Source organism: Lynx canadensis, chromosome A2 (assembly GCF_007474595.2).
Source record: "Lynx canadensis isolate LIC74 chromosome A2, mLynCan4.pri.v2, whole genome shotgun sequence".
Classification (NCBI taxonomy): Eukaryota; Metazoa; Chordata; class Mammalia; order Carnivora; family Felidae; genus Lynx; species Lynx canadensis.
The window spans coordinates 14184185-14207467 of NC_044304.2; the positions used below are offsets into that span (position 1 = coordinate 14184185).

At 53.1% G+C, this 23283-nt stretch overlaps 3 protein-coding genes across 5 annotated transcripts; 1 reads left to right on the plus strand and 2 right to left on the minus strand.

Annotated features, from left to right (window-relative positions):
- Nucleotides 1–248: 248 nt before the first annotated feature.
- Nucleotides 249–10693, minus strand: BORCS8 (BLOC-1 related complex subunit 8). Of its 3 annotated transcripts, none has more exons than XM_030305214.1 (6): nucleotides 10600–10693; nucleotides 7889–8001; nucleotides 7340–7404; nucleotides 3720–3830; nucleotides 1807–1882; nucleotides 249–1472 (listed from the first exon to the last, which is right to left on the minus strand). In XM_030305214.1, exons 1-5 carry the CDS (start codon nucleotides 10634–10636, stop codon nucleotides 1849–1851), a joined length of 360 nt encoding a protein of 119 aa, XP_030161074.1. In that variant the 5' UTR covers nucleotides 10637–10693; the 3' UTR covers nucleotides 249–1472; nucleotides 1807–1848. The 3 variants fall into 3 exon arrangements, with proteins under 3 accessions (XP_030161074.1, XP_030161068.1, XP_030161083.1); XM_030305208.1 differs by having other exon boundaries at nucleotides 249–1476; XM_030305223.1 differs by lacking the exon at nucleotides 249–1472 and adding an exon at nucleotides 1476–1567.
- Nucleotides 10694–11436: 743 nt separating this feature from the next.
- RFXANK (regulatory factor X associated ankyrin containing protein) lies at nucleotides 11437–17642 on the plus strand. Its single transcript, XM_030305181.1, has 9 exons — nucleotides 11437–11651; nucleotides 12381–12575; nucleotides 14645–14728; nucleotides 14876–14941; nucleotides 15168–15268; nucleotides 15438–15563; nucleotides 15948–16014; nucleotides 16423–16503; nucleotides 17424–17642. The coding sequence occupies exons 2-9, from the start codon at nucleotides 12389–12391 to the stop codon at nucleotides 17492–17494; spliced, it is 783 nt and encodes a 260-aa protein (XP_030161041.1). The 5' UTR covers nucleotides 11437–11651; nucleotides 12381–12388; the 3' UTR covers nucleotides 17495–17642.
- On the minus strand, nucleotides 17008–19147 carry LOC115507070 (nuclear receptor 2C2 associated protein). Its single transcript, XM_030305194.1, has 5 exons — nucleotides 18836–19147; nucleotides 18578–18668; nucleotides 18233–18338; nucleotides 18089–18156; nucleotides 17008–17823 (listed from the first exon to the last, which is right to left on the minus strand). The coding sequence occupies exons 1-5, from the start codon at nucleotides 18871–18873 to the stop codon at nucleotides 17707–17709; spliced, it is 420 nt and encodes a 139-aa protein (XP_030161054.1). The 5' UTR covers nucleotides 18874–19147; the 3' UTR covers nucleotides 17008–17706.
- Nucleotides 19148–23283: the final 4136 nt, after the last annotated feature.

Below are 23283 nucleotides of genomic sequence, written 5' to 3' on the forward strand. Positions count from 1 at the left end.
GTGACTGTGCCTGGCCTCTCTGAGCCTGCTTTCTCTTCTATAAAAGGGAACTGTGCTAGAGGCCCTGGACTGGAGAGGCAGGTGAAGTCAGACGCCAGGGGAGACTATGACTTGACCCTATAAAGGTTACCAATCACCCTGTAGGGAACAGTTTGGGGGGAAAGTGCGGGGTGGAAGGCTCTGAGAGGGGCAATGGGGCAACAATTCTGAAGAGGAAGGGGGCAGGGCCTGTAGGGATAAAGGCGGGATCAGGAGAAGCCACAGAGAATTTTATTCCAAGGGGGCGCAGCAGCAGAGGGACAGCAGATGACAACAGGGTGTGGGGAGGGCAGCAGGGCGGTGTCCTTGAGGCTGGATGGTGGGAGTGACGAGGGCAAGGAGAAGGGAGTGGAGAGATGGTGGGGTGTAGGCCCAGGGCTGGTGGGCAACACTGCGTGGGCCACTGGGGTGAGTTGCTGACCCTCTTGGTAGCCCCTCCTGCCCCAAGTCCTCCCAGATGCTTCCTAGGCAATCCCACAGCCAGCGGGATTCCTCACTACCCCCAGCCGGAGAGCTAAGCCTGGCACACAGCAGGTGCTCAAAAAGTACTTCAACTGCATACACATGAATTCTGCTGCCTCTTGTCTCTGGACACTGTGGCTCGGGGGCTGTGGAGGCCCCATCCCACTCATGCCTCCCAAGCCCTCTGAGAGGGCCTCTGTGGCACAGAGCGCCATTGCGGTGCCTGGCAAATGGGCGGGGCTTTGAGAACTACAACAGCCAGAGCTCAGGAAGTCCCTCAGATGCCGCCGATCTGCCGGGGTCTGCCCTACATGGGCGCCGAGTAACAACGTGCCAGGCCTTTCTTGGTACCATGCTCTCCTCACACAGTCGGTCACACCTCCCGGTATTGAGGCCTTCCTGCAGTCCTCTCCCATCCGGTTCTTGGCCTGGCCACGTGGCTGGCCTCGACCAATGGAGCATCCGCAGTGTGAAGCAAGAAGAGGTCGGATGGGCACAGGCACACGGGGGCTGCCCTCTGGGCACCCGGTCACCAGGAGAAGCCTAGGGCGGCCTGCTGGGGAGGCCACGCGGAGGGGAACGGACCCCCTGCTGCTGACAGCACGGGTCCAGATCCAGATGTGTGAGCGAGGCCACCTCTGACTATGAGCCCCTTTGAATTCTGGTGAGTGCCAGATAGTTGTTAAGTCCAGAAAAACTGCCCAGCTGAGCCCAGCCCAAATCGCAGGACTGTAAGCAGCCAAATGACTAGGGTTGTCAACCACTAAGTTTGGGGATAGTTTGTCATGCAGCAGTCGCTGATTGCTACAACACACATCACTATGCAGCAGCACCCTCTGCTGCCTGCTGAACCACTCTGACGGAAGGGAAAAGCAGAGACCAGAGAGGGGAGGGACTTTCTCAGGGTCACACAGCTGGCCAGCAGTGCAGCGAAGATTCCTGAGCTGGGTGGGTAGCCATCATGCTGGGCTCTGCCTGAGAGAACGCGTGTGAGTAAAACAACCAAACGTGGGCTCCCCTTTCTGTCTTGGCAGGGGGAACACGGGATCGAGACAGGGCCTGCGGCCTGGAGAAGGGGCAGGGAGTTGGCACAGAGAGCACGAGGGAGACGAGGGCTGACAACGTCCTGTGTAGCAGAGGGCTGAAGGTCCCTACCACCCCGAAGCCTCCCACTGATGAAAGTATCCTACAAGCCCAGGGAGAAAGCCCAAGAGGTTAGACGAGCAGGTCCCTTCTTGGACACCGAGAGGGTGGGTTAGTTCAGAGCATGGAGTACAGAGGTTCACGACCCCACTTGACACTGACCTGAGCCAGAGGGGCCAAAGCACCTCCAAGTCTCTTCCGGGATCAAGCTGAGGAGGGCAGGGGTGGTTCGTCAGGGCTGGAACAAAACATGGGCAGCGTCCTTGAGGCCAATGTCAGAGGCCATCGGGCGTGCTCAGTTAGGCTGGAGATGGGTTTGGGTTACCTTCCAGTCCCCTAAGACCCCTGGCCTCAGCCTTCAGGGCATCCTCTGTAAAAATGGGACCAGCCACCCACTTCAGAGGTCGTGGTTGGGACTCATGCAGGACTGGGCACTTCAAACCCGCAGGGCTTGCCAAGAGAAGTGTTAAGCAGCACTTTAAGCTGCTAGAAGCATCTTTCAGAAGCAGGCACAAGCAAGGCATCTAAAGCACTTGGGAAACCATGGATTAAAAATAAAAGATATGGGGGGGGGGCGCCTGGGTGGCTCAGTGGGTTAAGCGTCCCACTTCAGCTCAGGTCATGATCTCACAGTTCGTGGGTTTGAGCCCCACCTCAGGCTCCGTGCTGACAGCTCGGAGCCTGGAGCCTGCTTCCGAGTCTGTGTCTCCCTCTCTCTCTGCCCTTCCCCAGCTCACACTGTCTCCCTCTCTCAAAAATAAACATTAAAAAAAAAAACTTAAATAAATAAACAACACATAAACAAACAAACAAATAAATAAGGTATGGGGGAGCCTGGGCGGCTCAGTCATTTAAGCATTCGACTCTTGATATCAGCTCAGGTCATCATCTTGCGGTCATGGGATCAAGCCCCACGTCAGGCTCCACACCGAGAGGAGCCTGTTTGGGATTCTCTCTCTCCCTCTCTCTGCCTCTGTCAAAATAAATAAATAAACTTAAAAAAAAAAAAAAAAAGGTAAAAGCTATGGCTTTTTGAGGCCCTACCGTGCAGGGGGCGCTGTGCACACTACACAGCAAGCTCTGGCCCCAATGGCTTGCACCAACCTACAGCAGGGCAGCCCAAGGCAGACAGTCCTTTAAAGCAAAGAAGCCCAGATCAACCCATGTCGTGCTACCCTCTGTGAGAAGATGGCTGCACGTCCATTCTTACACATTCACCAGGCTTTTTTGTTTTTGACAATTCCTGCGTCTCAGTTTTCAGAACAGTAACACAGATTTTTTTTTTTTTTTTCTTTCTAAATGTCTGGTGGGGGACAGGCATGCCAGACCCAGTCCCAGACTGCAGGGGCCGGACATATATCAAAGCAGAGTTACAGCTTACAGCACGTGCACATGTGCCCAAGTGCATGTTTATTAAGTTATAATGACAATATGACAAAAACTCTCTCCCCAGGGTGCGAGGACTGTAAGTGCTTTTCATTTTTAGGCCATCTGGTCCTTGGCTTGAAGCCTCCTTCAGCTCCAGGCAACCTCCCCTGCAAGCCTCGCGGGCTCTGTCTCCCTCTTGCTCACGCACTCCAGCCACACTCGCCTCCTAGATGTTCCTCCAACACACCCAGGTCACCATCCCCAGGGCCTCTGTCCTCACTGCTGTCCAACCCGGAACCCCCTCCCCGGGCCACCTCCCATCTGCATGGTGCTCAGGCCTCTGCTCCCACCTCCTCAGAGAGGCTCCCACCTCCCTTTTCTTCCTTTGCACATCTGAAATGCTCGTCTGTTCCATGTTTACCTGGTTGCCGTATGCCTCCCCGTGAGACCACGAGTACATGTGTATTGGTCACCGCTGCATCCCCGGTGCCCAGCCCAGGGCCGGGCACACAGCAGAGCTCAGGACCAGGGTGCTGGGTGGCTGAACTCTCCCGTTACAGACGCCAAAGGACGAGAGGAAGCCACCAGGCACCATGAGATGAGGAAAGGGAGCTGTCTAAGGAGTGAGAGACAGCAGTTCCTGGCTGAGAAGCAAAGGTCCTTACAGCGAGGAGGCTGAGAGCAGGAGCGGGTGGTCCCGGAGCTACCTGTGGCTCTGGGCGGCAGCATTCATGTGGTCCCGGATGCTGATGGCCTGTTTCAGAAGACCCTCCACGCTGCGGAAGTAGACGCTGCTGTCAACAAGGTTCTTCACAGCACTGAAATGGGAGGATGGACCCAGTCGGTGCCACCCCGCCTTACCCTCCCCTCCCTGCGCCTGCCCATGTAGCCTCCCAACCAGAGGTTGGTGGGGGCGCCTGCACGGGCTCAGTGCTCAACAGGCACCCCAGGGGTTCTGTGGGCTTATCCGGGGTTTAAAGTTTTGATTTTCCTGCCACACCTCGATGACATCTATGCGACAGAGCGCATGATGGCCAGAAGCAGCTATTTTTTTGAAAGTCTTTATTTATTTATTTATTTATTTATTTATTTATTTATTTATTCATTTAAGTAATCTCTACACCTGACGTGGGCCTTGAACTCACGACCCCAAGATCGAGAGCGAGTCACATGCTCTTCCGAATGAGCCAGCCAGGCGCCCCGGGTGCAACTTTTACATCCTGCTGCTAGACCCCCTAATGTTTTGAAGAAGCGATAAACGTGTAAAAATGGCCTTTTAGATAACCTATTCCTGCCTCTGAAGGAAGCTTATCAACTCAACTGTGAAGAGCTCTGGAGGTGAGCTTAGAGAGAACCAGAATAACTCACTACTAATTAAGGGGACACCACTGCCAAGCTGTGCTAGCCTCTGGTGTTGGTGCCAGACTAACAAACATCTAATGAAAATGCCCCTTCCAACAGCACAACAGTAAAATATTCACCAGGCCACCCAGGGCCCTGCTAATGCCAGCAACTCACCTGCATAGTATCTGCAGTAGAAATAAAAGTGTCATTTTAAAGCTGTTCTATTAAAGACAAAAAACTCACTCCTATTTATTATCAGTCAGGGACCGGCTGGAAAACGACCATGAGATCAAAGCGGGGATTGGGGGGCTATCGCCTGCTCTGTTAGCTTGTTCGTTTTAGCACTACCAAAATGCAGTCAGCTTTTCTAGTGTTTGCCCACCTGGATGAAAAGCTTGTTTTTATGGGAATGCAAACTGGTGCAGCCACTCTGGAAAACAGTATGGAGGTTCCGCAAAAAATTAACAACAGAACTACCCTACGACCCAGCAATTGCCCCACTAGGTATTTATCCAAGGGACACAGGTGTGCTGTTTCGAAGGGACACATGCACCCCCATGTTTATAGCAGCACCATCAACAATAGCCAAAGTATGGGAAGAGCCCAAATGTCCATCGATGGATGAACGGATAAAGAAGATGTGGTATGTATATACAATGGAGTATTACTCGGCAGTCAAAGAGAATGAATTCTTGCCATTTGCAACTACGTGGATGGAACCAGAGGGTATTATGATAAGTGAAATTAGTCAGAGAAAGACAAATATCATATGACTTCACTCATATGAGGAATTTAAGATACTAAACAGATGACTATAAGGGGAGGGAAGCAAAAAGAATATAAAAACAGGGAGGGGGACAACAGAAGGGGCACAAACAGAAGAGACTCTTAAATATGGAGAACAAACAGAGGGTTACTGGAGGGGGTGTGGGAGGGGGGATGGGCTAAATGGGTAAAGGGCTTAAGGAATCTCCTCTTGAAATCATTGTTGCACAATGTGCTAACTAACTTGGATGTAAACTATGAAAAATAAATAAATTATAGGGGGAAAAAAGCTTGCTTTTATAAGTTCCCTCTTGAATAGTTTATCCAATTTAATATCTATAAATTCTGCATCAACTACGTAAAGCATTGTCAACAACCAAAAGGGCTCTTTCATGTCCATAAAGGAAACATGGTCCCTTAGCATAGAGAAATTCACATCTCCCTAGCGAGAAGTGCTCAGAGCTCAGAATACACTGGCCTCATGCTTACCTCAGCATGGCCCGGTGGAACTTTCTGGAACATGACGGACACATTCTTTATCCGCTGACATGGCTGCTAAGCCCTTGAAATATCGCTAGTGAGACAGAGGAGCTGAATCTTTTATTTCATTTTAATGCATTAAAATTTAAGTGTCACCCGTAGCCCGGACTCCTTCACTGAATGGGGCAGCTAGAGGAACCGGGACAAAGTACAGACTCTAACATGTTCTTCCTTTGACCTGGGCCTTGCTGGTGAGCCCACAGCTGCGCAGGAGCTGTTTGGCAGACATGAGAGAGAAACTCCTATTTCTTTTCTACTCTTTCTTGAGCTAATGAGGGTGTCTGAGGCCACCATCCTCAAGAAAATGCCATCCGTCTGGAAGGCCTTCTGTCCCAGTGGAGGGGCCAAGGCGGCTGATGGTAGAGCACTCAGCTCAGTACCCTCAGCAGCAGGACCTCCTGTCAAAGAACCTTCGTTCGCACAACAGAAACAGGCAAGCAAACCCCATGGCTCCACAGATTGTACTGCTGGGGTGTGTCCAGCCTCCATCAAAATGACTTAGTCCACGCAAAGGGCATATGGCACTTCTAAATAAAATTGCCAAACTCGCGAGGCAAACGGAACAAGCCAGGACATTAAGTATAGTCAGGGGAACCAACTGAAGAGGGGGAGGCAAGGCCAGGAAAGGTGCGATGATGAAAAGAAACACTGGCTACTACTTTTTACTCTGACATACATCTTTCCCTTGGGACTGGGAGGTGGGGGGGGGGAGGGGGTGGAATCTGAAGACTTAGAAAAAGCTAAACACAAAATAGTAATAATAATAATAATTAAATGGTACCCTCACACTCACAGAAGCATTACCCACAGTAGCTAAAACGTGGAAGCAACCGAAACGTTCATCGACAGATGGATAAACTGAGGTAGGTCTACGCAATGGAATACTACTCAACCTTAAAAAGGAAGGATAATCCAACACAGGCTACAGCATGGGAAGACTTGGAGGACAGCATGTTGAGTGAAAAGAGATGGACAGAAAAGACAAATACTGTCCGACTCCATTTATGTGAGGTCCCCAGATTCATACACAGAACACAGAATGGTGGGTGCCAGGGGTCAGGAGAAAGGGAAGGGGGGGGGTTAGTGTCTGACGGGGAGAGTTTCAGATTTGCAAGATGAAAAAAATGCTGGCAATGGAGGGTGGGGATGGCTGCACGTGAATGTATTTAATACCACTGAGCCGTATACTTAAAAATAGTTAAGGTGGCAAATTTTATGCGTCTGTTATACACTAAAAAAAAAAAAAATTGGAAAGAAATAAAAATGTAAAAATAATCAGCTGTATTTGTGCTGTGGCCCTCCTCTCAGCTGCCGTCCACCCCACTGGCCAGTCTGTGGTCCTGGATGTGGGAAGGAAAAGTCCCTTGAGGCACTGGCATCCTTCCCAGATGGCATCTCCCCTAAACCTTTCCACCCCTTCCTACGACACACGGGGAGGGGCTCCACTCGGGAAGAAGCCTGCCTGAGGCACGTGGGGGATGGGCAAATGGTGAGAAGCACAGGCCTGGATTGGAACCTGCTGTGTGGCCAAGTAAGTCGAGATCCACATGCCTCAACTCAGATGCGTTTGGCAGGAGAAGGTTCACTGGAGAGCTGGCTGAGATGCCCCGGAATGTCCAAGAGGTGACCCTGGGGCATACGGGGACAACCCCGGCAGCGGGGAGGCTACAGGGCTCACCTGCAGGCATACTCCACTGTGTAAATGGCTCCCTGGCTCTGCTCCTCCCATCGCTGCATGTCAGCCTGTGGGAGACAGGAAGCTGTTAGCAGGAGGGCTGCTACCTCCACCCTCTCAGTTCCTGGGATGGAGCACCTGATCGCCCATCACCATGGCCACAGAGACCAGCCCCCTCCATCCTGATCTTTCCTCCTGAAAGTCCCCTCCCTCACCGGTCTGGGCTTTCCGCCAACACGTGGCTACCATGCCTCAGGGCCTTTGCACCGGCTGTTCCCTCAGCCTGGCACACCGTTCCCTCGGGTCCTCATGCGGCTGCTTCCTTCTCGCCATACAAGTGACAACGAATGCACATCCGGCCACCCCCTTCTTCCAAATCTGCCCCCAAATCTGTCCACCCATGGCCTCAACCTGTCTCAGTGACCTCGTGCCTCCTTGCTGCTGTCCCAGCCTTGACTCCTCCCCCAAACAGCCCCTGTTCCATGTAGCAGGCCCCAGATCATGAGGTGAGGACTCTGGGGGAGGTCAGTGGCAGGGGTCAGTGGGGCTCACCTTATGCTGGGCCAGCTCAGGCAGAGAGCGGCGCACGTGCTCCTGCAGCCGGTACAGGGCCACGGAAGGCTCATTGGCCAGGACATAGACACTCTCAGTGAACTTGTCTGTGACTGGGCCGAGCAAATCAAAAGTTGGGGGCCGGGGTGGGGGGTGGCAGAGCAAGGGAAGGGCGGCAGAGACACAAAGAGACAAAGCATAAGACTCTTGACTGCTTAATCCGCGAGTCCAGCCAGAGCAGCGAGGGGTGTCCAGTGTCCACTCAGGAGCTGGGTCACCTGTGGTCCCAGTGATGGGTTGAAGGAGATAATCAAGAAAGGCTTCGCTCATCATGATGTTAACACATCCAGTGAACTCATGGTTTTTCCCCTCCCAAGCCCACTTGTGGTAGACACTGCTGCTGTCCACTTGGACCCTCTCACATTCCCTTTACCCCAAGGAATGAATCTGAGACTCTTCTTCGAGGGTCCTACCAGTTACTGGACCTGAAAATGCCTGGAAGCTTAGATCGCTGGGTGGCCTTCGGCCATGACTGACCATCAAGGCGTATTAAAGGCCACATCTCCTGCTGTGTGTTGGGACAACGTGGAGGTGTAAATCATCCTTCTGAGTTCTCCTGAAGCATCAGGCTGAGGATCTACCCTGAGATCACTCCTTGCTCAGCTTCCCCTATCTCCCCTGTGAGGTTCTCCTGGTAATTACACAGAAATCCTTACCCCACGGTCTGCTTCAACAAATGACATTCCCAGCCAGTCAGTCATCTACACCCTCCCATCCATGACAGATCCTGCTGGTTCTGCCTGAAAACAAAGTCTAAATCTCACCTATTCTTACCACTACACTGCCCACACTGGTCCAGGCATGGCCACCTCTTACCAGGATGCCAGATTCAGCTCGTTCCTGGTCTCTCTGCTTCCGCTCTGCCAACAGTCCAATCTCCAAACAACAGATGGAGTGATCTCCTAATGAACATATCAGATATGTCCCTCCCTTATTTGAAACCCTCTCATGGCTCCCATCAGCCAGAGCGTAAAATCCACCTAACTTACTATGGCCCATAAGGCCCTGTATGTTCTTCCTGCTGTTAACTTCCCTGCCTTCCTCACCATTCAAGGCACAGTGGCCTCCTGGCTGTTCCTTGGACACTCCCAGTACTGTCCAAAAGAACTTTCTGAGATGACCGAAAGGTTCTGTAATCTATAGTGTCCAATAATGTAGCCACTAGGCACATACGGCTGGCTACTGAGCATGTGGCTGAAATGTGAAATACGACTCACAAATTGAGTTTTATTTTTTTGTTTAAATTTTGATTCCGATAGAGTTAACATACAGTGTTATGTTAGTTTTAGGTGTACAATATAGTAATTCAATAATTCTACACATTACTCAGTGCTCACCATAAGAATTTTAAGTTTTACCTAATTTTAATTAACTTAAATACCTATAAATACTGTGATCAGTAGCTGCTGTATTGCTGCACAGCTTGTTCTGCCACTGACCCTCTCCTTCCCCCATGGGCTTCTCTTTATCCCTCATGTCTCAGCTCCTGGGCAAGGCCTTCCCTGATCACCACGCTTAACCAGATGTCACTTCCATCTCATTCTCAACCTCAGCACCTTGTTCATTTCTCTTGTAAATTCTCATTCTTTATTACATTACATTTTTACAAAAAAAAAAACAAAAACAAAAACAAAAAAAGTTAAAGCTTGGATTCTTGAGGGCAGGGGCTTCTGGGAGCCTCAGTTTCCTTAGCTGTAAAAATGGAATAATAGTACCCACCTCAAGGTTTGCTACAGAGGTGGACCCCATGCTATGCCCAGTGGAGTGTAGTTAACAAGACAGAGAACTCTGGTGCATCTGGGAGTCAAGGGAGGCTGTGCATGAGTCTGGCTAGTGTCAGCATGTCTAGCTCACTGCAACGCCCTCAGTAGGGTAGAGCCCATCCTGCCACCTCCAAACTGAGTGTACTCTTATCCCTCTTAGTCCTCCTGGTTTGGAAAATGAGTATAAGAGCTTACCCTTCAGTGCTGCTGCAAAAAAGATGAAATGAACTATACTTGTGCCTTCTAAATAATTAACTAGAGAAGTGCCTGGGTGACTCAGTCGGTTAAGCAACCAACTCTTGATTTCCGCTCAGGTCATGACCTCACAGTTGGTGAGTTGAGCCCAGCATGGGGCTCTGCGCTGACAGTGGGAAGCCTGCTTGGGATCCTCTGTACGTCTCTCTGCCCCTCTCCCACTTGTGTTCTCGCTCTTTTCTCAAAAATAAACTTAAAAATAATTACTAGAAATAACGTGTGTCATAACAAAAACCTCTATGATTTAACAAGTCTGTGGCGTTTGGTAATTTGTAACTATGTGACTTACAAATATTCGATGTTAACGTAAACCTAAACAAATACGTAACCATATACGGAAGTAACACGCACAGCGATTGCCACGTCACAGGCGTTCTTTCAATGCATTACAAATAGCAGGTCATTGAATTCTCACAACAAACCTATGGGGGCGGGGAAAGACTATTATACTTCCCATTTTACAGATGACAAAATCGAGGCACGGAGACACTCTAAAGGTTTTTAAACTAGTCAGCGGCCGAACCAGGATGCAATGGTGGTCCAATTAGTTCCCCCGCATGCTCCCTCCAAGCCTTTGCCCCCTCCTGCACTCTGTCAGGTCACCCTTCTGTCCAGCCCGGGGCTCAACACAACCTTTCTTTCCCTTGAGTTGCATCTCCGGTTCCTCCATAACGACCGCGTACAGATTCCGAGGACCGGAAGCGGAAGTCCGGCTATGGGGAAGGCTTCTCAAACCTTCCCCTACGAAACCAGACGCCGTCGTGCTCCAGTTCCGGTACCAATTGGCCTACCCTCCTCACTACTTCGTGTACCTAGACTGGAGAGGAACCCTGAGTGAGAGACTGGGGAAGGAGGCACACCAGTAGACGGATGAGGAAGGGGCGGAGACCCCCTGAAGCTCTAGGAGGGACACCCAAGCAGGAAGGGGCAAGGGCACCCTCCCTTCACGAACTCCCTTTTCCGGGAGCAGACGAATTAGGGAAACGCTCCAAACATTATCCACTTCGGGCCACATAAACGGCCTCTTTGTACCCTCCTATTGCCATCAGATTCTTGCACATGCTCACACGCCCCCAGGACCGCAAAGAAGACATTGTTATGAACGGGGGCGACAGTAGTGTTGCCCCTTTAAATCCCGACAGCTCGACTTTTCCCCGCCCACCACCTTCGTACAGGAGAGAGCCCCGCCCGTCCTGGAGCAACTGGAGCCTAGCGTCTCCCTCAGGAAAAACTTATGGGTGGAGCTGGGGGGGTAGTGACGCAAGACTGTCTCAATGAAATCCTCTGAGCCATCTGAGGCTCCACCCATCCCTTCAGACCCTGCCGGGCTCCCTCCAGAGTTGCCTGGACAAGAACGCGCAGGCGCAACAGCATTGCTTGGGTCCCAGCGGAAACCACGCCCCTCCCCCAAGTCTTAAAGGGCCAGTAGCAGCTTCTATTGCTCTCGCCTTTCGGCACTTTTGGGGAGGCAGGGTGCGCAGGCGCAGTGGGGTGCTCTGAGGTGGGGGTAGCGGTCGCGTATCAAGTTGCTCTCTGTCCCGGCAGAAGAAACCAGGGCGCCGAGGATCCAGGTTCCAGCTTGCTCCCTCCTATATCAATTGAAGGAGAAAAGTTTGTGAATTGGGCCCCCAAGTTTTGGGGGACCCGGACTTGCGGCGTGGGGTGACAGACGAGGCTCGTTAGAGGTGAGTGGACCTTTCGGATCTGTTTGGGAGGGGCCGGTGGGATGGGACCGATCACACTTTGTTGAGCAGTCACTTATTCCGGGGACCCCCCCCCCCACGCAAGAAAAAAATAACTACAGTGAACGTTTATTAAGCTCTGCCCGTGTATCAGGCCCCCAGCTTTGCTATGTACAGGCACGGTGCTAAGACCTCATTTCCCCATTTGATTAATGAGGAAACTGAGGCTCAAAGAAGTTAAGTCATGTGCCCAAGTGCTCACAGCTTATAAATGGTGGGATTCGAACCCAGATAGCTGAACCCATTTTTTTTTTAATTTTTTTTTCAACGTTTATTTATTTTTGGGACAGAGAGAGACAGAGCATGAACGGGGGAGGGGCAGAGAGAGAGGGAGACACAGAATCGGAAACAGGCTCCAGGCTCTGAGCCATCAGCCCAGAGCCTGACGCGGGGCTCGAACTCACGGACCGCGAGATCGTGACCTGGCTGAAGTCGGACGCTTAACCGACTGCGCCACCCAGGCGCCCCAACTGAACCCATTTTAAGTAAAGCATGTTGTATGTGCCCTGGTAGCGGGGGAGGAATGAGCCTGAAAAGCAGTTGGACTGTGGTTTTAACTTCCCGCTGAGCTTGAGTTTACCCACCCTCACTGTGAAAGGCCGGGTATGCTGTTGGTGCCTACTTAATAGGAGTTGTTGATCATTAACTGTTATCTTTTGGCGCTTCTGCCAGCTTCCCCCATGGAGCCCACCCAGCCGGCAGAGGACCTCAGTCTGACCCAACAGCTCCCCATCCCAGAATTTGGGGACCCTGAGGACCCCAGCGATGAGGCCCCCGATGGCTCAGACACTGTGGTGCTCAGTCTCTTCCCCTGCACTCTGGAGCCTGGGAATCCTGAACCGGATGCTGGTGCCTCCTCACCGCAGGGTAGGTAGGATGTTTCCCCTGGACTCCTGCCTCTGGGATGCAAGGACAATGGAATGTCAGGCTCAAGACAGGACCTCTGTCTTTATGTTCCATTACCCAGAATGTATCTTCCCTCTCCACCCAGTGAGGAATTGCTTTATATGTATATATATGATGGCTAGATCCCCATAGCATAAAAGTTGCTATTTTAACCAGACTTGCATACAATTCAGTGGCGGTAAGTACATTCACATTGTGCGTAAGCCCCCCACCCCCACTCTCTGTTGTTCCAGAGCATTTCCGTCACCCCAGAAGGAAACCCAGTCCCCATGAGGAATCATTCTCCATCCCTCCTCCCCTGGCCCCTGTCAATCACTAATCTTCCTGTCTCTATGGATTTCCCTGTTCGGGATATTTCATATAAATGAATCCTACAACATGTGGCCTTTTGTGTCTGCCTTCTTTCATTCAGCATGCTGGGGTTTTTTCACTGTTTTAAGTTTGATTTATTAAGTTTGATTATTAAGTAATCTCTACACCCCATGTGGGGCTTGAACACATGACCCTGAGAACAAGAGTTGCATGCCCCTCTGACTGAGCCAGCCAGGCACCCCTCGGCATGATGGTTTGGAGGTTTGTCTGCATTTGCAGCATGTGTTGGTGCTTCATTCCTTTTTATGACCCAATAATATCCCATTCCAGACCACATTTCTTTTATCCATTCATCCATCGATGGGCCCTTGGGTTCTTCCTCTTTAGGCGATTGTGACCAGTGTTGCTGGTACATTTGTGTACCGGTGTTTGTCTGAACAGTTGATTTCAACTTTTGGGGGTAGATACCTAGGAGTGGATTGCTGGGTCAGATGGTGATTCTGTTAACCCTATTAAGGATCCAAGGATTTCTTTTTTTTTTTTTTTTTTTTTTTTTTTTGAGAGAGAGAGAGAGAACATGAGCAGGGGAGGGGCAGATTGAGGGAGAGAGAGAATCCCAAGCAGGCCCTGCACTCTCAGCGCAGAGCCTGATGTGGGGGTCAAACTCACAAACTATGAGATCATGACTTGAGCTGAAATAGACCAACTGAGCTACCCAGGTGCCCCTCAAGGATTTCTTTTGACTGGAGTCCTGGAACACGTCTAATTCAGTCTCTCCTAGGGCCTTGGTCCCTGCTGTTCCCTCTGTGTGGAACATTCTACCTCTTCCCAGGGCTGGTTTCTTCATCTGGCCAAGCTCTCAGTTGGTATCACCTCCTCAGAGTGGCCCTCCCTGACCATCGTGTCTGAAATGGATTCACCCCTGGCCCTCCCCTCTTTCCACTCTCTTCTACCTCCTTCTTTTTTTGTTGTTTTAAGGATACTCTTTTTTTTCTTAAGTTGTTTTTATATATTTTTTTAATGTTTTTATTTATTTTTGAGACAGAGACAGAGGATGAGCGTGGGAGGGACAGAGAGAGAGACACAGAATCCGAAGCAGGCTCCAGGCTCTTAGCTGTCAGCACAGAGCCCGACGCGGGGCTCGAACTCACAGACTGTGAGATCATGACCTGAGCTGAAGTTGGACGCTTAACCGACGGAGCCGCCCAGATGCCCCATTTTCTTAAATTTCTTTTAACATCTGTTTATTATTGCGAGACAGAGAGACACAGAGCGTGAGCAGGGGAGGGGCAGAGAGAGGGGGAGACACAGAATCTGAATTAGGCTCCAGGCTCTGAGCTGTCAGCACAGAGCCCGACGCAGGGCTCAAACTCACAAACTGCGAGATCGTGACCTGAGCTAAAGTCAGTCGCTCAACCAACTGAGCCACCCAGGTGCCCCTCTTCTACCTCCTTCTTATTTCTCCTGAATACTTAGTTCTCTCCTTCTGTCTGACTCCCCTCTCTTGTCGATGTACCCCTTGAGGGCAGGGACTATGTATCGTTTGCCCAGAACATCACCAGGTGTAGAAGAGAAAGGTGCACCCGGGTATCCAGGAGGGCAGAGTGAGTGAATGGTGGAGTGAGGCACTGTCTTTGGTAGCTCCAAACCCCGAGGGTCTGGTCTGAAGCCTCAGAGACATACTAGGAGCAAACTGAGGCCCTTCCTCTCTCTTCCAGGAGGCAGCTCCCTGAAGCACTCCACAACCCTCACCAACCGGCAGCGGGGGAACGAGGTTTCGGCCCTGCCAGCCACCCTCGACTGTAAGTGGGCCTCCAGTCCCTAAGGCGGGGAGAGGTAACAGGTGCTAGTAGGTAGCAGGGGCCGGGAGGAGCAACTTTGGATGGGGCAAACTGAGGCATGGAGCAGGGATGGGACAGGTGAGGACTCTGCCTCTCTCTGGCCCCTAGCCCTGTCCATCCACCAGCTCGCGGCCCAGGGGGAGCTGAGCCAGCTGAAGGAACATCTGAGGAAAGGTGTGTGTCCACACGAGTACTGTGGCGTGTCCGAATGTGTCTGACCACACGTGCTGGTGTGTGCACGTGGGTATTGAAATGACCTGAGTCTCCACAAATGTGCCTGTGTCCACCCGTGTGCTCCCCCTCATGTCTGACCCCAGCCACCCGCCCTGTCCCTGCTCCCACAGCACTGGGGAGAGTGGGCAGGGGGTGCATCCCAGTGGTACCACCCCCCTCCTGCCAGGCGACAACCTCATCAACAAGCCGGACGAGCATGGCTTCACCCCCCTCATCTGGGCCTCCGCCTTTGGAGAAATCGAGACCGTCCGCTTCTTGCTCGAGTGGGTGCGTCCCAGCCCAGCTGAGGGCTTCCCAGGAACTTGAGGGTGGGCTGGGGTCTCGTCTGAGTCTGCTGGTGCCATGTCTATAAGAAGGGGCTGCCATGGGTACCCCAGGATTCCAGGCGATGCCCCCACCCATCCCATCACCACTGTCTCTATTCCCCCTACCACAGGGTGCTGACCCCCACATCCTGGCCAAGGAACGGGAAAGCGCCCTGTCCCTGGCCAGCATGGGCGGCTACACAGACATTGTAGGGCTGCTACTTGAGCGTGACGTGGACATCAACATCTACGACTGGGTGAGGCACCACCCACTGGCCCTGGGCACCTGGCAGGGTACCAGGCCTGCTGTGGGTGCTGAGAACACAAGACAGCCTTCTCTGAGCCTTACAGAGCTCCTAGTTTGCGGGGAGGGCAGCCGACACAGAAACAGCTGAAATGTAGTGAATAGCACTGTAACAGCAGACACACAGGCAGCCGCAAGAGCCCGGAAGGCGGCCTCCAGAGTCCAGGGAAGTCGAGGAGGGTTTCCTGGAAGAAGGGGTCTCTAAGCTAAGACCCAAAGGGGGAACGAGGCCAGGTGTTGAGCAGGAGGAAGAACCACATTAAATTGGAGGGCTGGGGGTGTTGTGAGAATTTGGAAAAGACAGAATGTCGGTTGCCCTTGCCCTTGCCTTTGACAGAATGGAGGGACGCCACTGCTGTACGCCGTGCGTGGGAACCACGTGAAGTGCGTAGAAGCCTTGTTGGGTAAGTGGGAGTAGCAGCTGGCCCTGGGGGCCTCAGAGCCCCAGCTGGCCCCACAGGAACCCTGAGGGCCAGGGAGGGGTCCAAACTCTGCTCGAACAGCTCTTGGGATGAACGGTCACTACCTGAGTTTCCCAAGAGGATTGATCTGGGGACAGGAGATGGTAGGATAGTACAGGGGTCTGGCTCACCGGATTGAACACCCACACCCTTCATGCCTCAGGGACCCTGGAGGTGGGGATTCTATTGGCCACATTCTTCAGAGAGCTCAGGTTCTCATCCAAGCCTATAAGGGCAACCAGCAGACCTGTGGCTATACCGTGAGGGATCACTGGATCTCCCAAGTCTCCATGCCCCATTCTGGGCTCCCAGCCCCGCTGCCTCTCCAGTAACACCTGCTTTGCTCTGCAGCCCGAGGAGCCGATCTCACCACTGAGGCTGACTCCGGCTATACCCCAATGGACCTTGCCGTGGCCCTGGGATATCGGAAAGGTCAGCCTGAGACACATAGGGCAGTGACAGTGTGCCATAAGCAGGTGACCACAGAGGGGTACACAGGACATCCCTCTCAGATGTCACATGCTAGCGTTGAGAGTGTTCACATTAGCAAACACGTAGTGCCACTGTGTACTCACCTGGGCATGTGCGGGAGGCTGACGTGTGTCAGTGACTGGGTTCGTGATGAGATATACACAGGCACTGGGAGGCCAAAAAGGAGGGAGGATGGGATTCAGGCTGGAGGAACCAGGCTGGAGGATGGGATCCTTGCAGAGGCCTTGCAGGATAAGGATGCCAAGAAGGAGGGGCCGGGCCACAGAGGGTCACTGAAGCCAGCCCTCTCCATGGCAGGAGGTGGGTGTGAGTAGGGACCATCGGCTGACCCCAGTTTGTTCCCCACTTCCCCCTTCAGCTTCCCCATCCACAAAATGGGGAGATGCTAATAGAACTGACCCCTTGGGGTCATGGAGAGATTGAGAGCCTGGGAGATTTCTCCTCCTTCCTTCAAGTTTTATTCCATTTGGGACAGAAGTCATTCCTCACAGCCCCTCTTATCCTTTCATAAAAGTTACCAGTCGAGAATTTTGTTTGGTAAAGATTTTTTTTTTCTTTTTTTTACTCTAAAAAGCCTCCAAAAATGCATTTTTACAGACTTAGGGGAAATTGAGTTTCCTGGCGTGGGGGCCTCCGTCTTCTCAGCTGTACTCTGGGAAGGGTGTGGATTTCCCCGCATATGAATTAGGTCCTCCGTTTGTGTCCCAGGACTTGGAGATCCCCGTTCGTTCCCTGAGAGGCGGGTGCAGTTCTCATGCTGGGACACCCCGGCTCATCCCCCAAAAGAGGTGTACAAATGGCCTCTGTCTCTGCAGCCTGCATTCGATTCATGGCCCACCTTTTCCCTTTCCTGTTTCCAGTGCAACAGGTGATCGAGAACCACATCCTCAAACTCTTCCAGAGCAACCTGGTGCCCGCAGATCCTGAGTGAAGGCTGCCTGCTGGGGACTCAGATACTCAGGGAACAAAAGAGTTGACGCAGAGCTGGGGGAACCCAGAACTGGCTTCAAAGGCAGCTCCTGGACAGACAGTGGGAGGGGATCCTTCCCAAGAGGAACCAATAAACCTTCTGTGCATAACCTCAAGGACTTCACTGTGCTTCCCCAAGGGCTTCCTGGAGGAGTTAGTTAGTACCCAGTGGCCTCACGCCCTCTCCCCCAGCACGCGCAGGTGGTAGATGACAATTCGGCCAAAAAAGTCAGCAGCGTCCTCAAATGTCACCTTCAGCCGGTCCACCTCGGCAACTGGCACAGGGAAGGTGTGAGCATAGGCAGTCAAGGGAAATAGGTAGTTCATCACTTCCCATCTGGCAGCCCCAGCTTAGACACCACCAGTGTGCTGGGTGACGGGCTACACTGTGAGCCCTTCTGAGGCTCTCACACAGAACCGGTTACCATCAGCTCATTTTACAGATGGAACAATGGAGGTCCAGAGCCCACTTGCTCAAGGTCACATACCAGGGCCCACGGTTTTCAGAGGCACAGACCACCACCCCAGCCCCTCCCCAGAGGCCCAGGAAGGATATCTGAAGTGAGTTGTTGTCCTCAGGGTAGAAGTCCACAATCTTGCTAAGAGCCTCATTCCCCTGGGAACCTGCAACAGAGAAAGGAGCAGGTTGTGAGGCTGGGGTGCCCTCTCCAAACCCCCACCTTCCAGAGCCCTCCAGTACCTTCCAGGTGACCCCGGCGACTGGAGAAACCCCCCTGGAACTGGATCTGCAGCTGGGAGACACGGATGCGCTGAGGAAACTCTAGTATCACCCACTGAGAGGGGCCCTGGAGACAGACAGGGAAACTGAGGCTCACAATCTGCCCAGGCTCAGACAGAGCCTGCTATGTGTGTCTTATTCCCACAGTCGATGGGGGGAGAGGTGGTGTGAGGGGCATTTGGCACACGTTCCCTCCGTGACCAACTCTACTGTGCCCAGCTGGAGTGCTCCTTAGTTCTCAAGGCACCCCGGACTCCTGAATCTGATTCACAGGATGGGTGGAGGGTCCAGGGAGAGGTGCCTCACCTGGTCCGAGTTCCAGCACGTTTCCTCGTTCTGATCGAACAGATGCTTCTTTCCAAACTGCCGAGTGTTGCGATTCAGCACTGAACTCACTCTGGAGGCACCAGAATAAGAGCGAAAAGACTGGCTAAACCCAGCGCCGAGGTCCCGCCCACCGGTGGGCCCGCCCCCTCCTCGCCTCCAGCTTACCCCGGCACCCCCAGCTCGGTTAACCCCGGGCTCAAGGGCCACGCCCGCCACTGCCCGTCCCCAGGGTCTCACCTGCTCACTGTCTCTGGACAAACCAAAGAGTGGGTCATCTCGGCTCCACAAAGCCTCGCAGGGCTCAGCCGGTGTAGCCGGTGTGCGTTCCGACGCCAACGCAGCCACAGCCGTTCGACCTTGACCACGCCTCAGAGTCTACAAAGGTTTCAAAGAAACTGGAGTGACCCGCGGCTAGATTCTCACAGCAGGTTCAAGTAAGAGAAACAGGTTTCCTGTGGGTTTCCGGGGGTCGCTCGGACTCCGAGCTTCAGTCTCTGCGAACAGCGCCGAGAACCAGAGCAGGACCCGGAACCACGAGGACACCGCGCAAGCGCACTGTGACTCAGACCTGCCCCTCCCATGCTCTCAGGGCAGGCTGCAATTTGAACCCCGCCCCTCCGCTCCCGCCTCTTAAAGGGCCTTCATCCAGTACTGAGTTTTCTTTTGGAGCTGGAGGAAGAAGGGAGGCACTTGAAAGAATTGTTTGCCAAGTTGTGTGCGGGGCGCCGTCTTCTGGTGCCTGCGGGTATAGAGCAGGGTATAGGGTATAGGAAGTCTGAGAGACTTCCTATAACGATATCTCCCTACCTGGGGAGGTCAGCCAAAACCCATTCCGTAACTGCTAATGCTGCCGAGCGCTTCATTGCCTCCCAGGGACCAAAGGAAGAATTGAGAAAGAGGCCACGATGAGCGAGTCTTCGTCAGCCTCGTGTATCCCAGCTGCAACACAAGAGGCTTAGCCTCCAAATCTTTCTTCCTAGTAAATGCTGCCTGGGACAGGCTTCATGGAGGAGGGGGCGTGGGAAGTGGGTTTTGAAGGATGAACTGGGGGGAAGGAGGGGGTTGGCCAAACCAGATTGCACAAAGGCTAAAGATTTGGTTCACTGATTCACTAAACAAGAATTCACTCCCTGCTGCCCAGCCCTGTGCTGGGTGGTGCTGGGGACTGTGAGAAGCCTCAGTGAGAAGCCTCCTCCATACCTGAGGAGCCTTCAATTTTGGTAAGACAGAGCTACACACACACACACACACACACACACACACAGACCCATGTGGTCAGGGCTGAGCCAGACATAGGGCTGGGAGACCAGAGGCTCTACCTGGAGGAAGGGCTTCCTGGGATAGCGGATCTTGTGTCTGTACCTTAGTGGGTGGGCAGGAATTCATCAGGGTAAGAAAAACGGGGGGAGATTTGTCCGGCAGGGAAAACAGCATAAGTAAAGGCCTGGTTGGGTGAAAGACCATGAATCTGAATAAAATATGTGGAGCAAAACCCTGCTGAGCCTGAAGGTGTTTGAGAAAGGGCAAGACACCATCCCATCTGCATGAATGCAGGGTTCTGAGACAAACAGCTACTGGCAGAAGGCTGCAGGTTCCTGGCTTTAGCTGAATGGTCTAGAATCCAGCCCCTTTCTTCAAGGGCTAGGGGAATGGTTCTCCTGGCATCCTGCTAGCATCTTCCCAAGCCCACTCCAGTAAGGGGGTGGGGGTGGGCTGGCTGGGAAACTGGGACACCACCGGAAGGGCTGCCCCATCAGCCCCTGCCTGCCAGGACTTCCTGCATTCAGTCATGGCCTGGTGCCATCTAGACCTGGCTCTGCTGGTCTCAGTGCTGGGGCCAGGACTGCGGATGGCAGAAAAGACCTCTTTACCCCCAGAGGGAGGTGGGAAAAGCATGGACCCTGGAGGGTCCAGATCCAGTTTAAATCCTGGCTGGGTCACTCACTTACTGGCCATGTGATCTTGGACAAGCACGTTGACCTTTCTGGGCCTCAATTCCTTCATCTGTGAAATGGAGGGAATTCTGTTTATAAGACTGCTGGAGAATTTGGTGGGCTCTTTGGGCGGACACATAACAACAGTGGCTGACCTTTGTTGAGAGCCCACCTTGTGATTGACTTGAAACCACATTTTGCTGGTTGTTCATCCACTGGTTCGTTGAACTTGCTGTGCTGGTCCATGTCACTTCCATTTTATAGCTGAGGATATATATACCCAATGTCCCCCAGGGAGGATATTCATGGCCTTAGCCACCCCCCCCCCACCACCACCAGCGCCACTCCTGGTCTTGGCATGGAGCCACCTTGCCCACTGGTATGAGGCCAGCTCAATACCCTCTTCCCGCCTCCTCACCCCACTGGCGCCTGGGCATGAAAGAGCCTCCTGTTTCTCCAGGGAATTAGCAGCTCTAAGCTCCCAGCAGGGCAGCCAAAAGTGGTCCATTCATTTGCCCGAGTGAGGAAAGACCAGGCACTCCCCCCCCCCCCCCTCACCCAGAGGATGGAGCAGAGGAAGCTCTGGAAGAGCCAGGAGCTGCAACCCTGGTTCACTGAGGGAAACTGAGGCACAGAAAAGCAAAATCATTTGGCTAAGTTCATCCAGGGGGAGAAGGATTCAAATCCCAATCTGACTCTGGCGTTCTCTCCACGGGCTGAGTTTTGCATTTGTCAAAAGAGGCAATAGAGGCTCAGAGAGAGTCAGGTATTTGCTGAAGTCACACAGCAAGTATGGGTCAGCAGGGACTCTCCCTGGGGATGCAGCCCCACCCGTGGCAAAACCCAGATCCCACTTCTCATGTGTTTGTTATGCTGGAGCGGGGCAGGGAAAGGTCTTCAGATAGCTTCAAGCCTTGGTTCCCTCTGGGGGATCAGTGTAATGATTGCCTCAAGGCTCCAGCCTGGAGAGTATGTGGGGGTGGATGTGACAGTTCCGTGACTCGTAGCCCCCAGTGGGGCAGGTCCAGGCCTGATTTTTCTGCCAGGGTCTGCCTGGGTTCAACAGGGCCCACCTCAGAGGAGATGGATGCCAGCTGGACTTGTCAGTCCTGCGAGGGTGCAAACCTGGCAGGCTGGGCAAGTGGAGGTGACAGTAGAAGCAGGGGTGGTGGCGGTGGCCAGGCATCCTGGAGGTGATCTCATCAGGCCCCCCCCCAGGGCCACTACAGGGGGAGTGATGAATGGTGAGCATGAGTGGCTGTGTTGTGAGGTTGGACCCAGGAGGACTATATGTCTCCGTGTTGGTGCCCGTGTGCCTAGCGATCATAGTTGGGTGCTAGCTGCCTGTAGATGTGCCCACAGCTGTAAACATGGTTGAGTGTGAACAATGTGGGGCACATGTGGGCTTGTTTGTGACTGCCAGGAAGGCTAAGGTACTGCAGGGCATGTATTCGACCATGAAGGGACTAGAGGTGCGGTTTGAATCACAGCTGCGAGTTTGGTTGTGCAAGAGGCATGACGTGTGTGCAGCCACATGAGGTCGTATGTGGTCTGTGTGACTTACGTGTGGCCTTGTCTCATGTGGTTGTATATAAACCACCTGTGCGCTCGCTGTGGGCCTGGGATGTGACTGTGGGTTAGTGGTTTGTTGGGGTCATCGTGTGACACACGTGAATGCGGTTGCATGTGTCACGGCCGTGTGTCACCTTGAGTATGTTAAGAGGCACTTTGGAGGGACACTGTCCACCCTTGAGATCCAGCTCTCCTGGTGGGTCCAGCCTCCCTGCTCCTGCTCTGGCCCACTAGCCCCCTCCCTTGCTCCATCCCCCAACTTGCTTCTCAGCCCCTGGCCTGGGCCCCAGTGTGGGGGGCACAGAGAAGGCACTCAGGGCTGGCGGGGGGTGGCTCACCCAATCCCAGTGCAGGCCTATAAATAGCTCTTTGAGCCCAGCAGATTCCCAGGCAAGGTTGCCTCATTCAAGCCCCCAGCAACAGCCTGCCTCCCCCACCGCCCTGGGCCCCAGGCCAGCCCCTCTAAGCTCAGCCCTGGCGCTGGCCAGGGGGACCTAGGGGTGGAGAGGAGGGGGTGGAGAGAGGTGGGGGCAGTCAGGAGTGGGGGTCAGCTTGGCTCTGAGGCCATGAACCTAGACTCCCACTTGACCAGTACCTGTACTGTACAACCTCAGGCAGGTGGTCCTGTGCCTCTGAGCCTCAGTTTCTCCAGCTGGAAAATGGGCAGCAGCATGATAGCAGCTTATGTGTTTACTTCCTGTTTCATTCTCCCAGCTACCCTGTAAGATGGGGAGTCTTAATTATCCTCCTTTTTTAGACAGGGAAACTGAGGCACAGAAAGACAAAATGGCTGGTCCAGAGTCACTCTGTTAGGAGTGGAAGGTTTGAGCCCTGAACGTGTGGAAACAAAGCTGCCTGGATCCCTTACACATGACACAATGCGACCCCGGACCCCCGGCTCCCCCACCCTAACCAATGCTACCACAATCACCCCCTCACCCAGCCTGTCAACTGTGGACACTCATGTCAATGTGATCCCTGACCTCCAGCTTTCCTCTGTGATGAGGACTGAACAGTAAGCATAGCTCCCCAGTGTATCACTTTTTTTTAAAGTTTATTTATGGATTGGGGGGGGGGTATATGTGCCCGTGTAGGAGTAGGGGAAAGGCAGAGAGAGGCCAGAGAGAATCCCAAGCAGGTTCCGAGCTGTCAGTGCAGAGCCCAGTGTGGGGCTGGATC

Excerpts from the sequence above, each read along its gene's own strand:
- RFXANK (XM_030305181.1), top strand. The coding sequence starts at position 12,389 with ATGGAGCCCACCCAGCCGGCAGAGGACCTCAGTCTGACCCAACAGCTC. Across the intron at positions 15,564-15,947 it reads ACATCAACATCTACGACTGG|AATGGAGGGACGCCACTGCT; the intron begins GTGAGGCACCAC and ends TGCCTTTGACAG. Across the intron at positions 16,504-17,423 it reads GGCCCTGGGATATCGGAAAG|TGCAACAGGTGATCGAGAAC; the intron begins GTCAGCCTGAGA and ends TCCTGTTTCCAG.
- BORCS8 (XM_030305214.1), bottom strand. The coding sequence starts at position 10,636 with ATGGAGGAACCGGAGATGCAACTCAAGGGAAAGAAAG. Across the intron at positions 3,831-7,339 it reads ACAGTGGAGTATGCCTGCAG|TGCTGTGAAGAACCTTGTTG; the intron begins GTGAGCCCTGTA and ends CTCCCATTTCAG. Across the intron at positions 1,883-3,719 it reads GCTGCCGCCCAGAGCCACAG|CCCTGACGAACCACCCCTGC; the intron begins GTAGCTCCGGGA and ends GTTTTGTTCCAG.
- LOC115507070 (XM_030305194.1), bottom strand. The coding sequence starts at position 18,873 with ATGACCCACTCTTTGGTTTGTCCAGAGACAGTGAGCAG. Across the intron at positions 18,669-18,835 it reads TGTCCAGAGACAGTGAGCAG|AGTGAGTTCAGTGCTGAATC; the intron begins GTGAGACCCTGG and ends TGGTGCCTCCAG. Across the intron at positions 18,339-18,577 it reads CGTGCTGGAACTCGGACCAG|GGCCCCTCTCAGTGGGTGAT; the intron begins GTGAGGCACCTC and ends GTCTGTCTCCAG.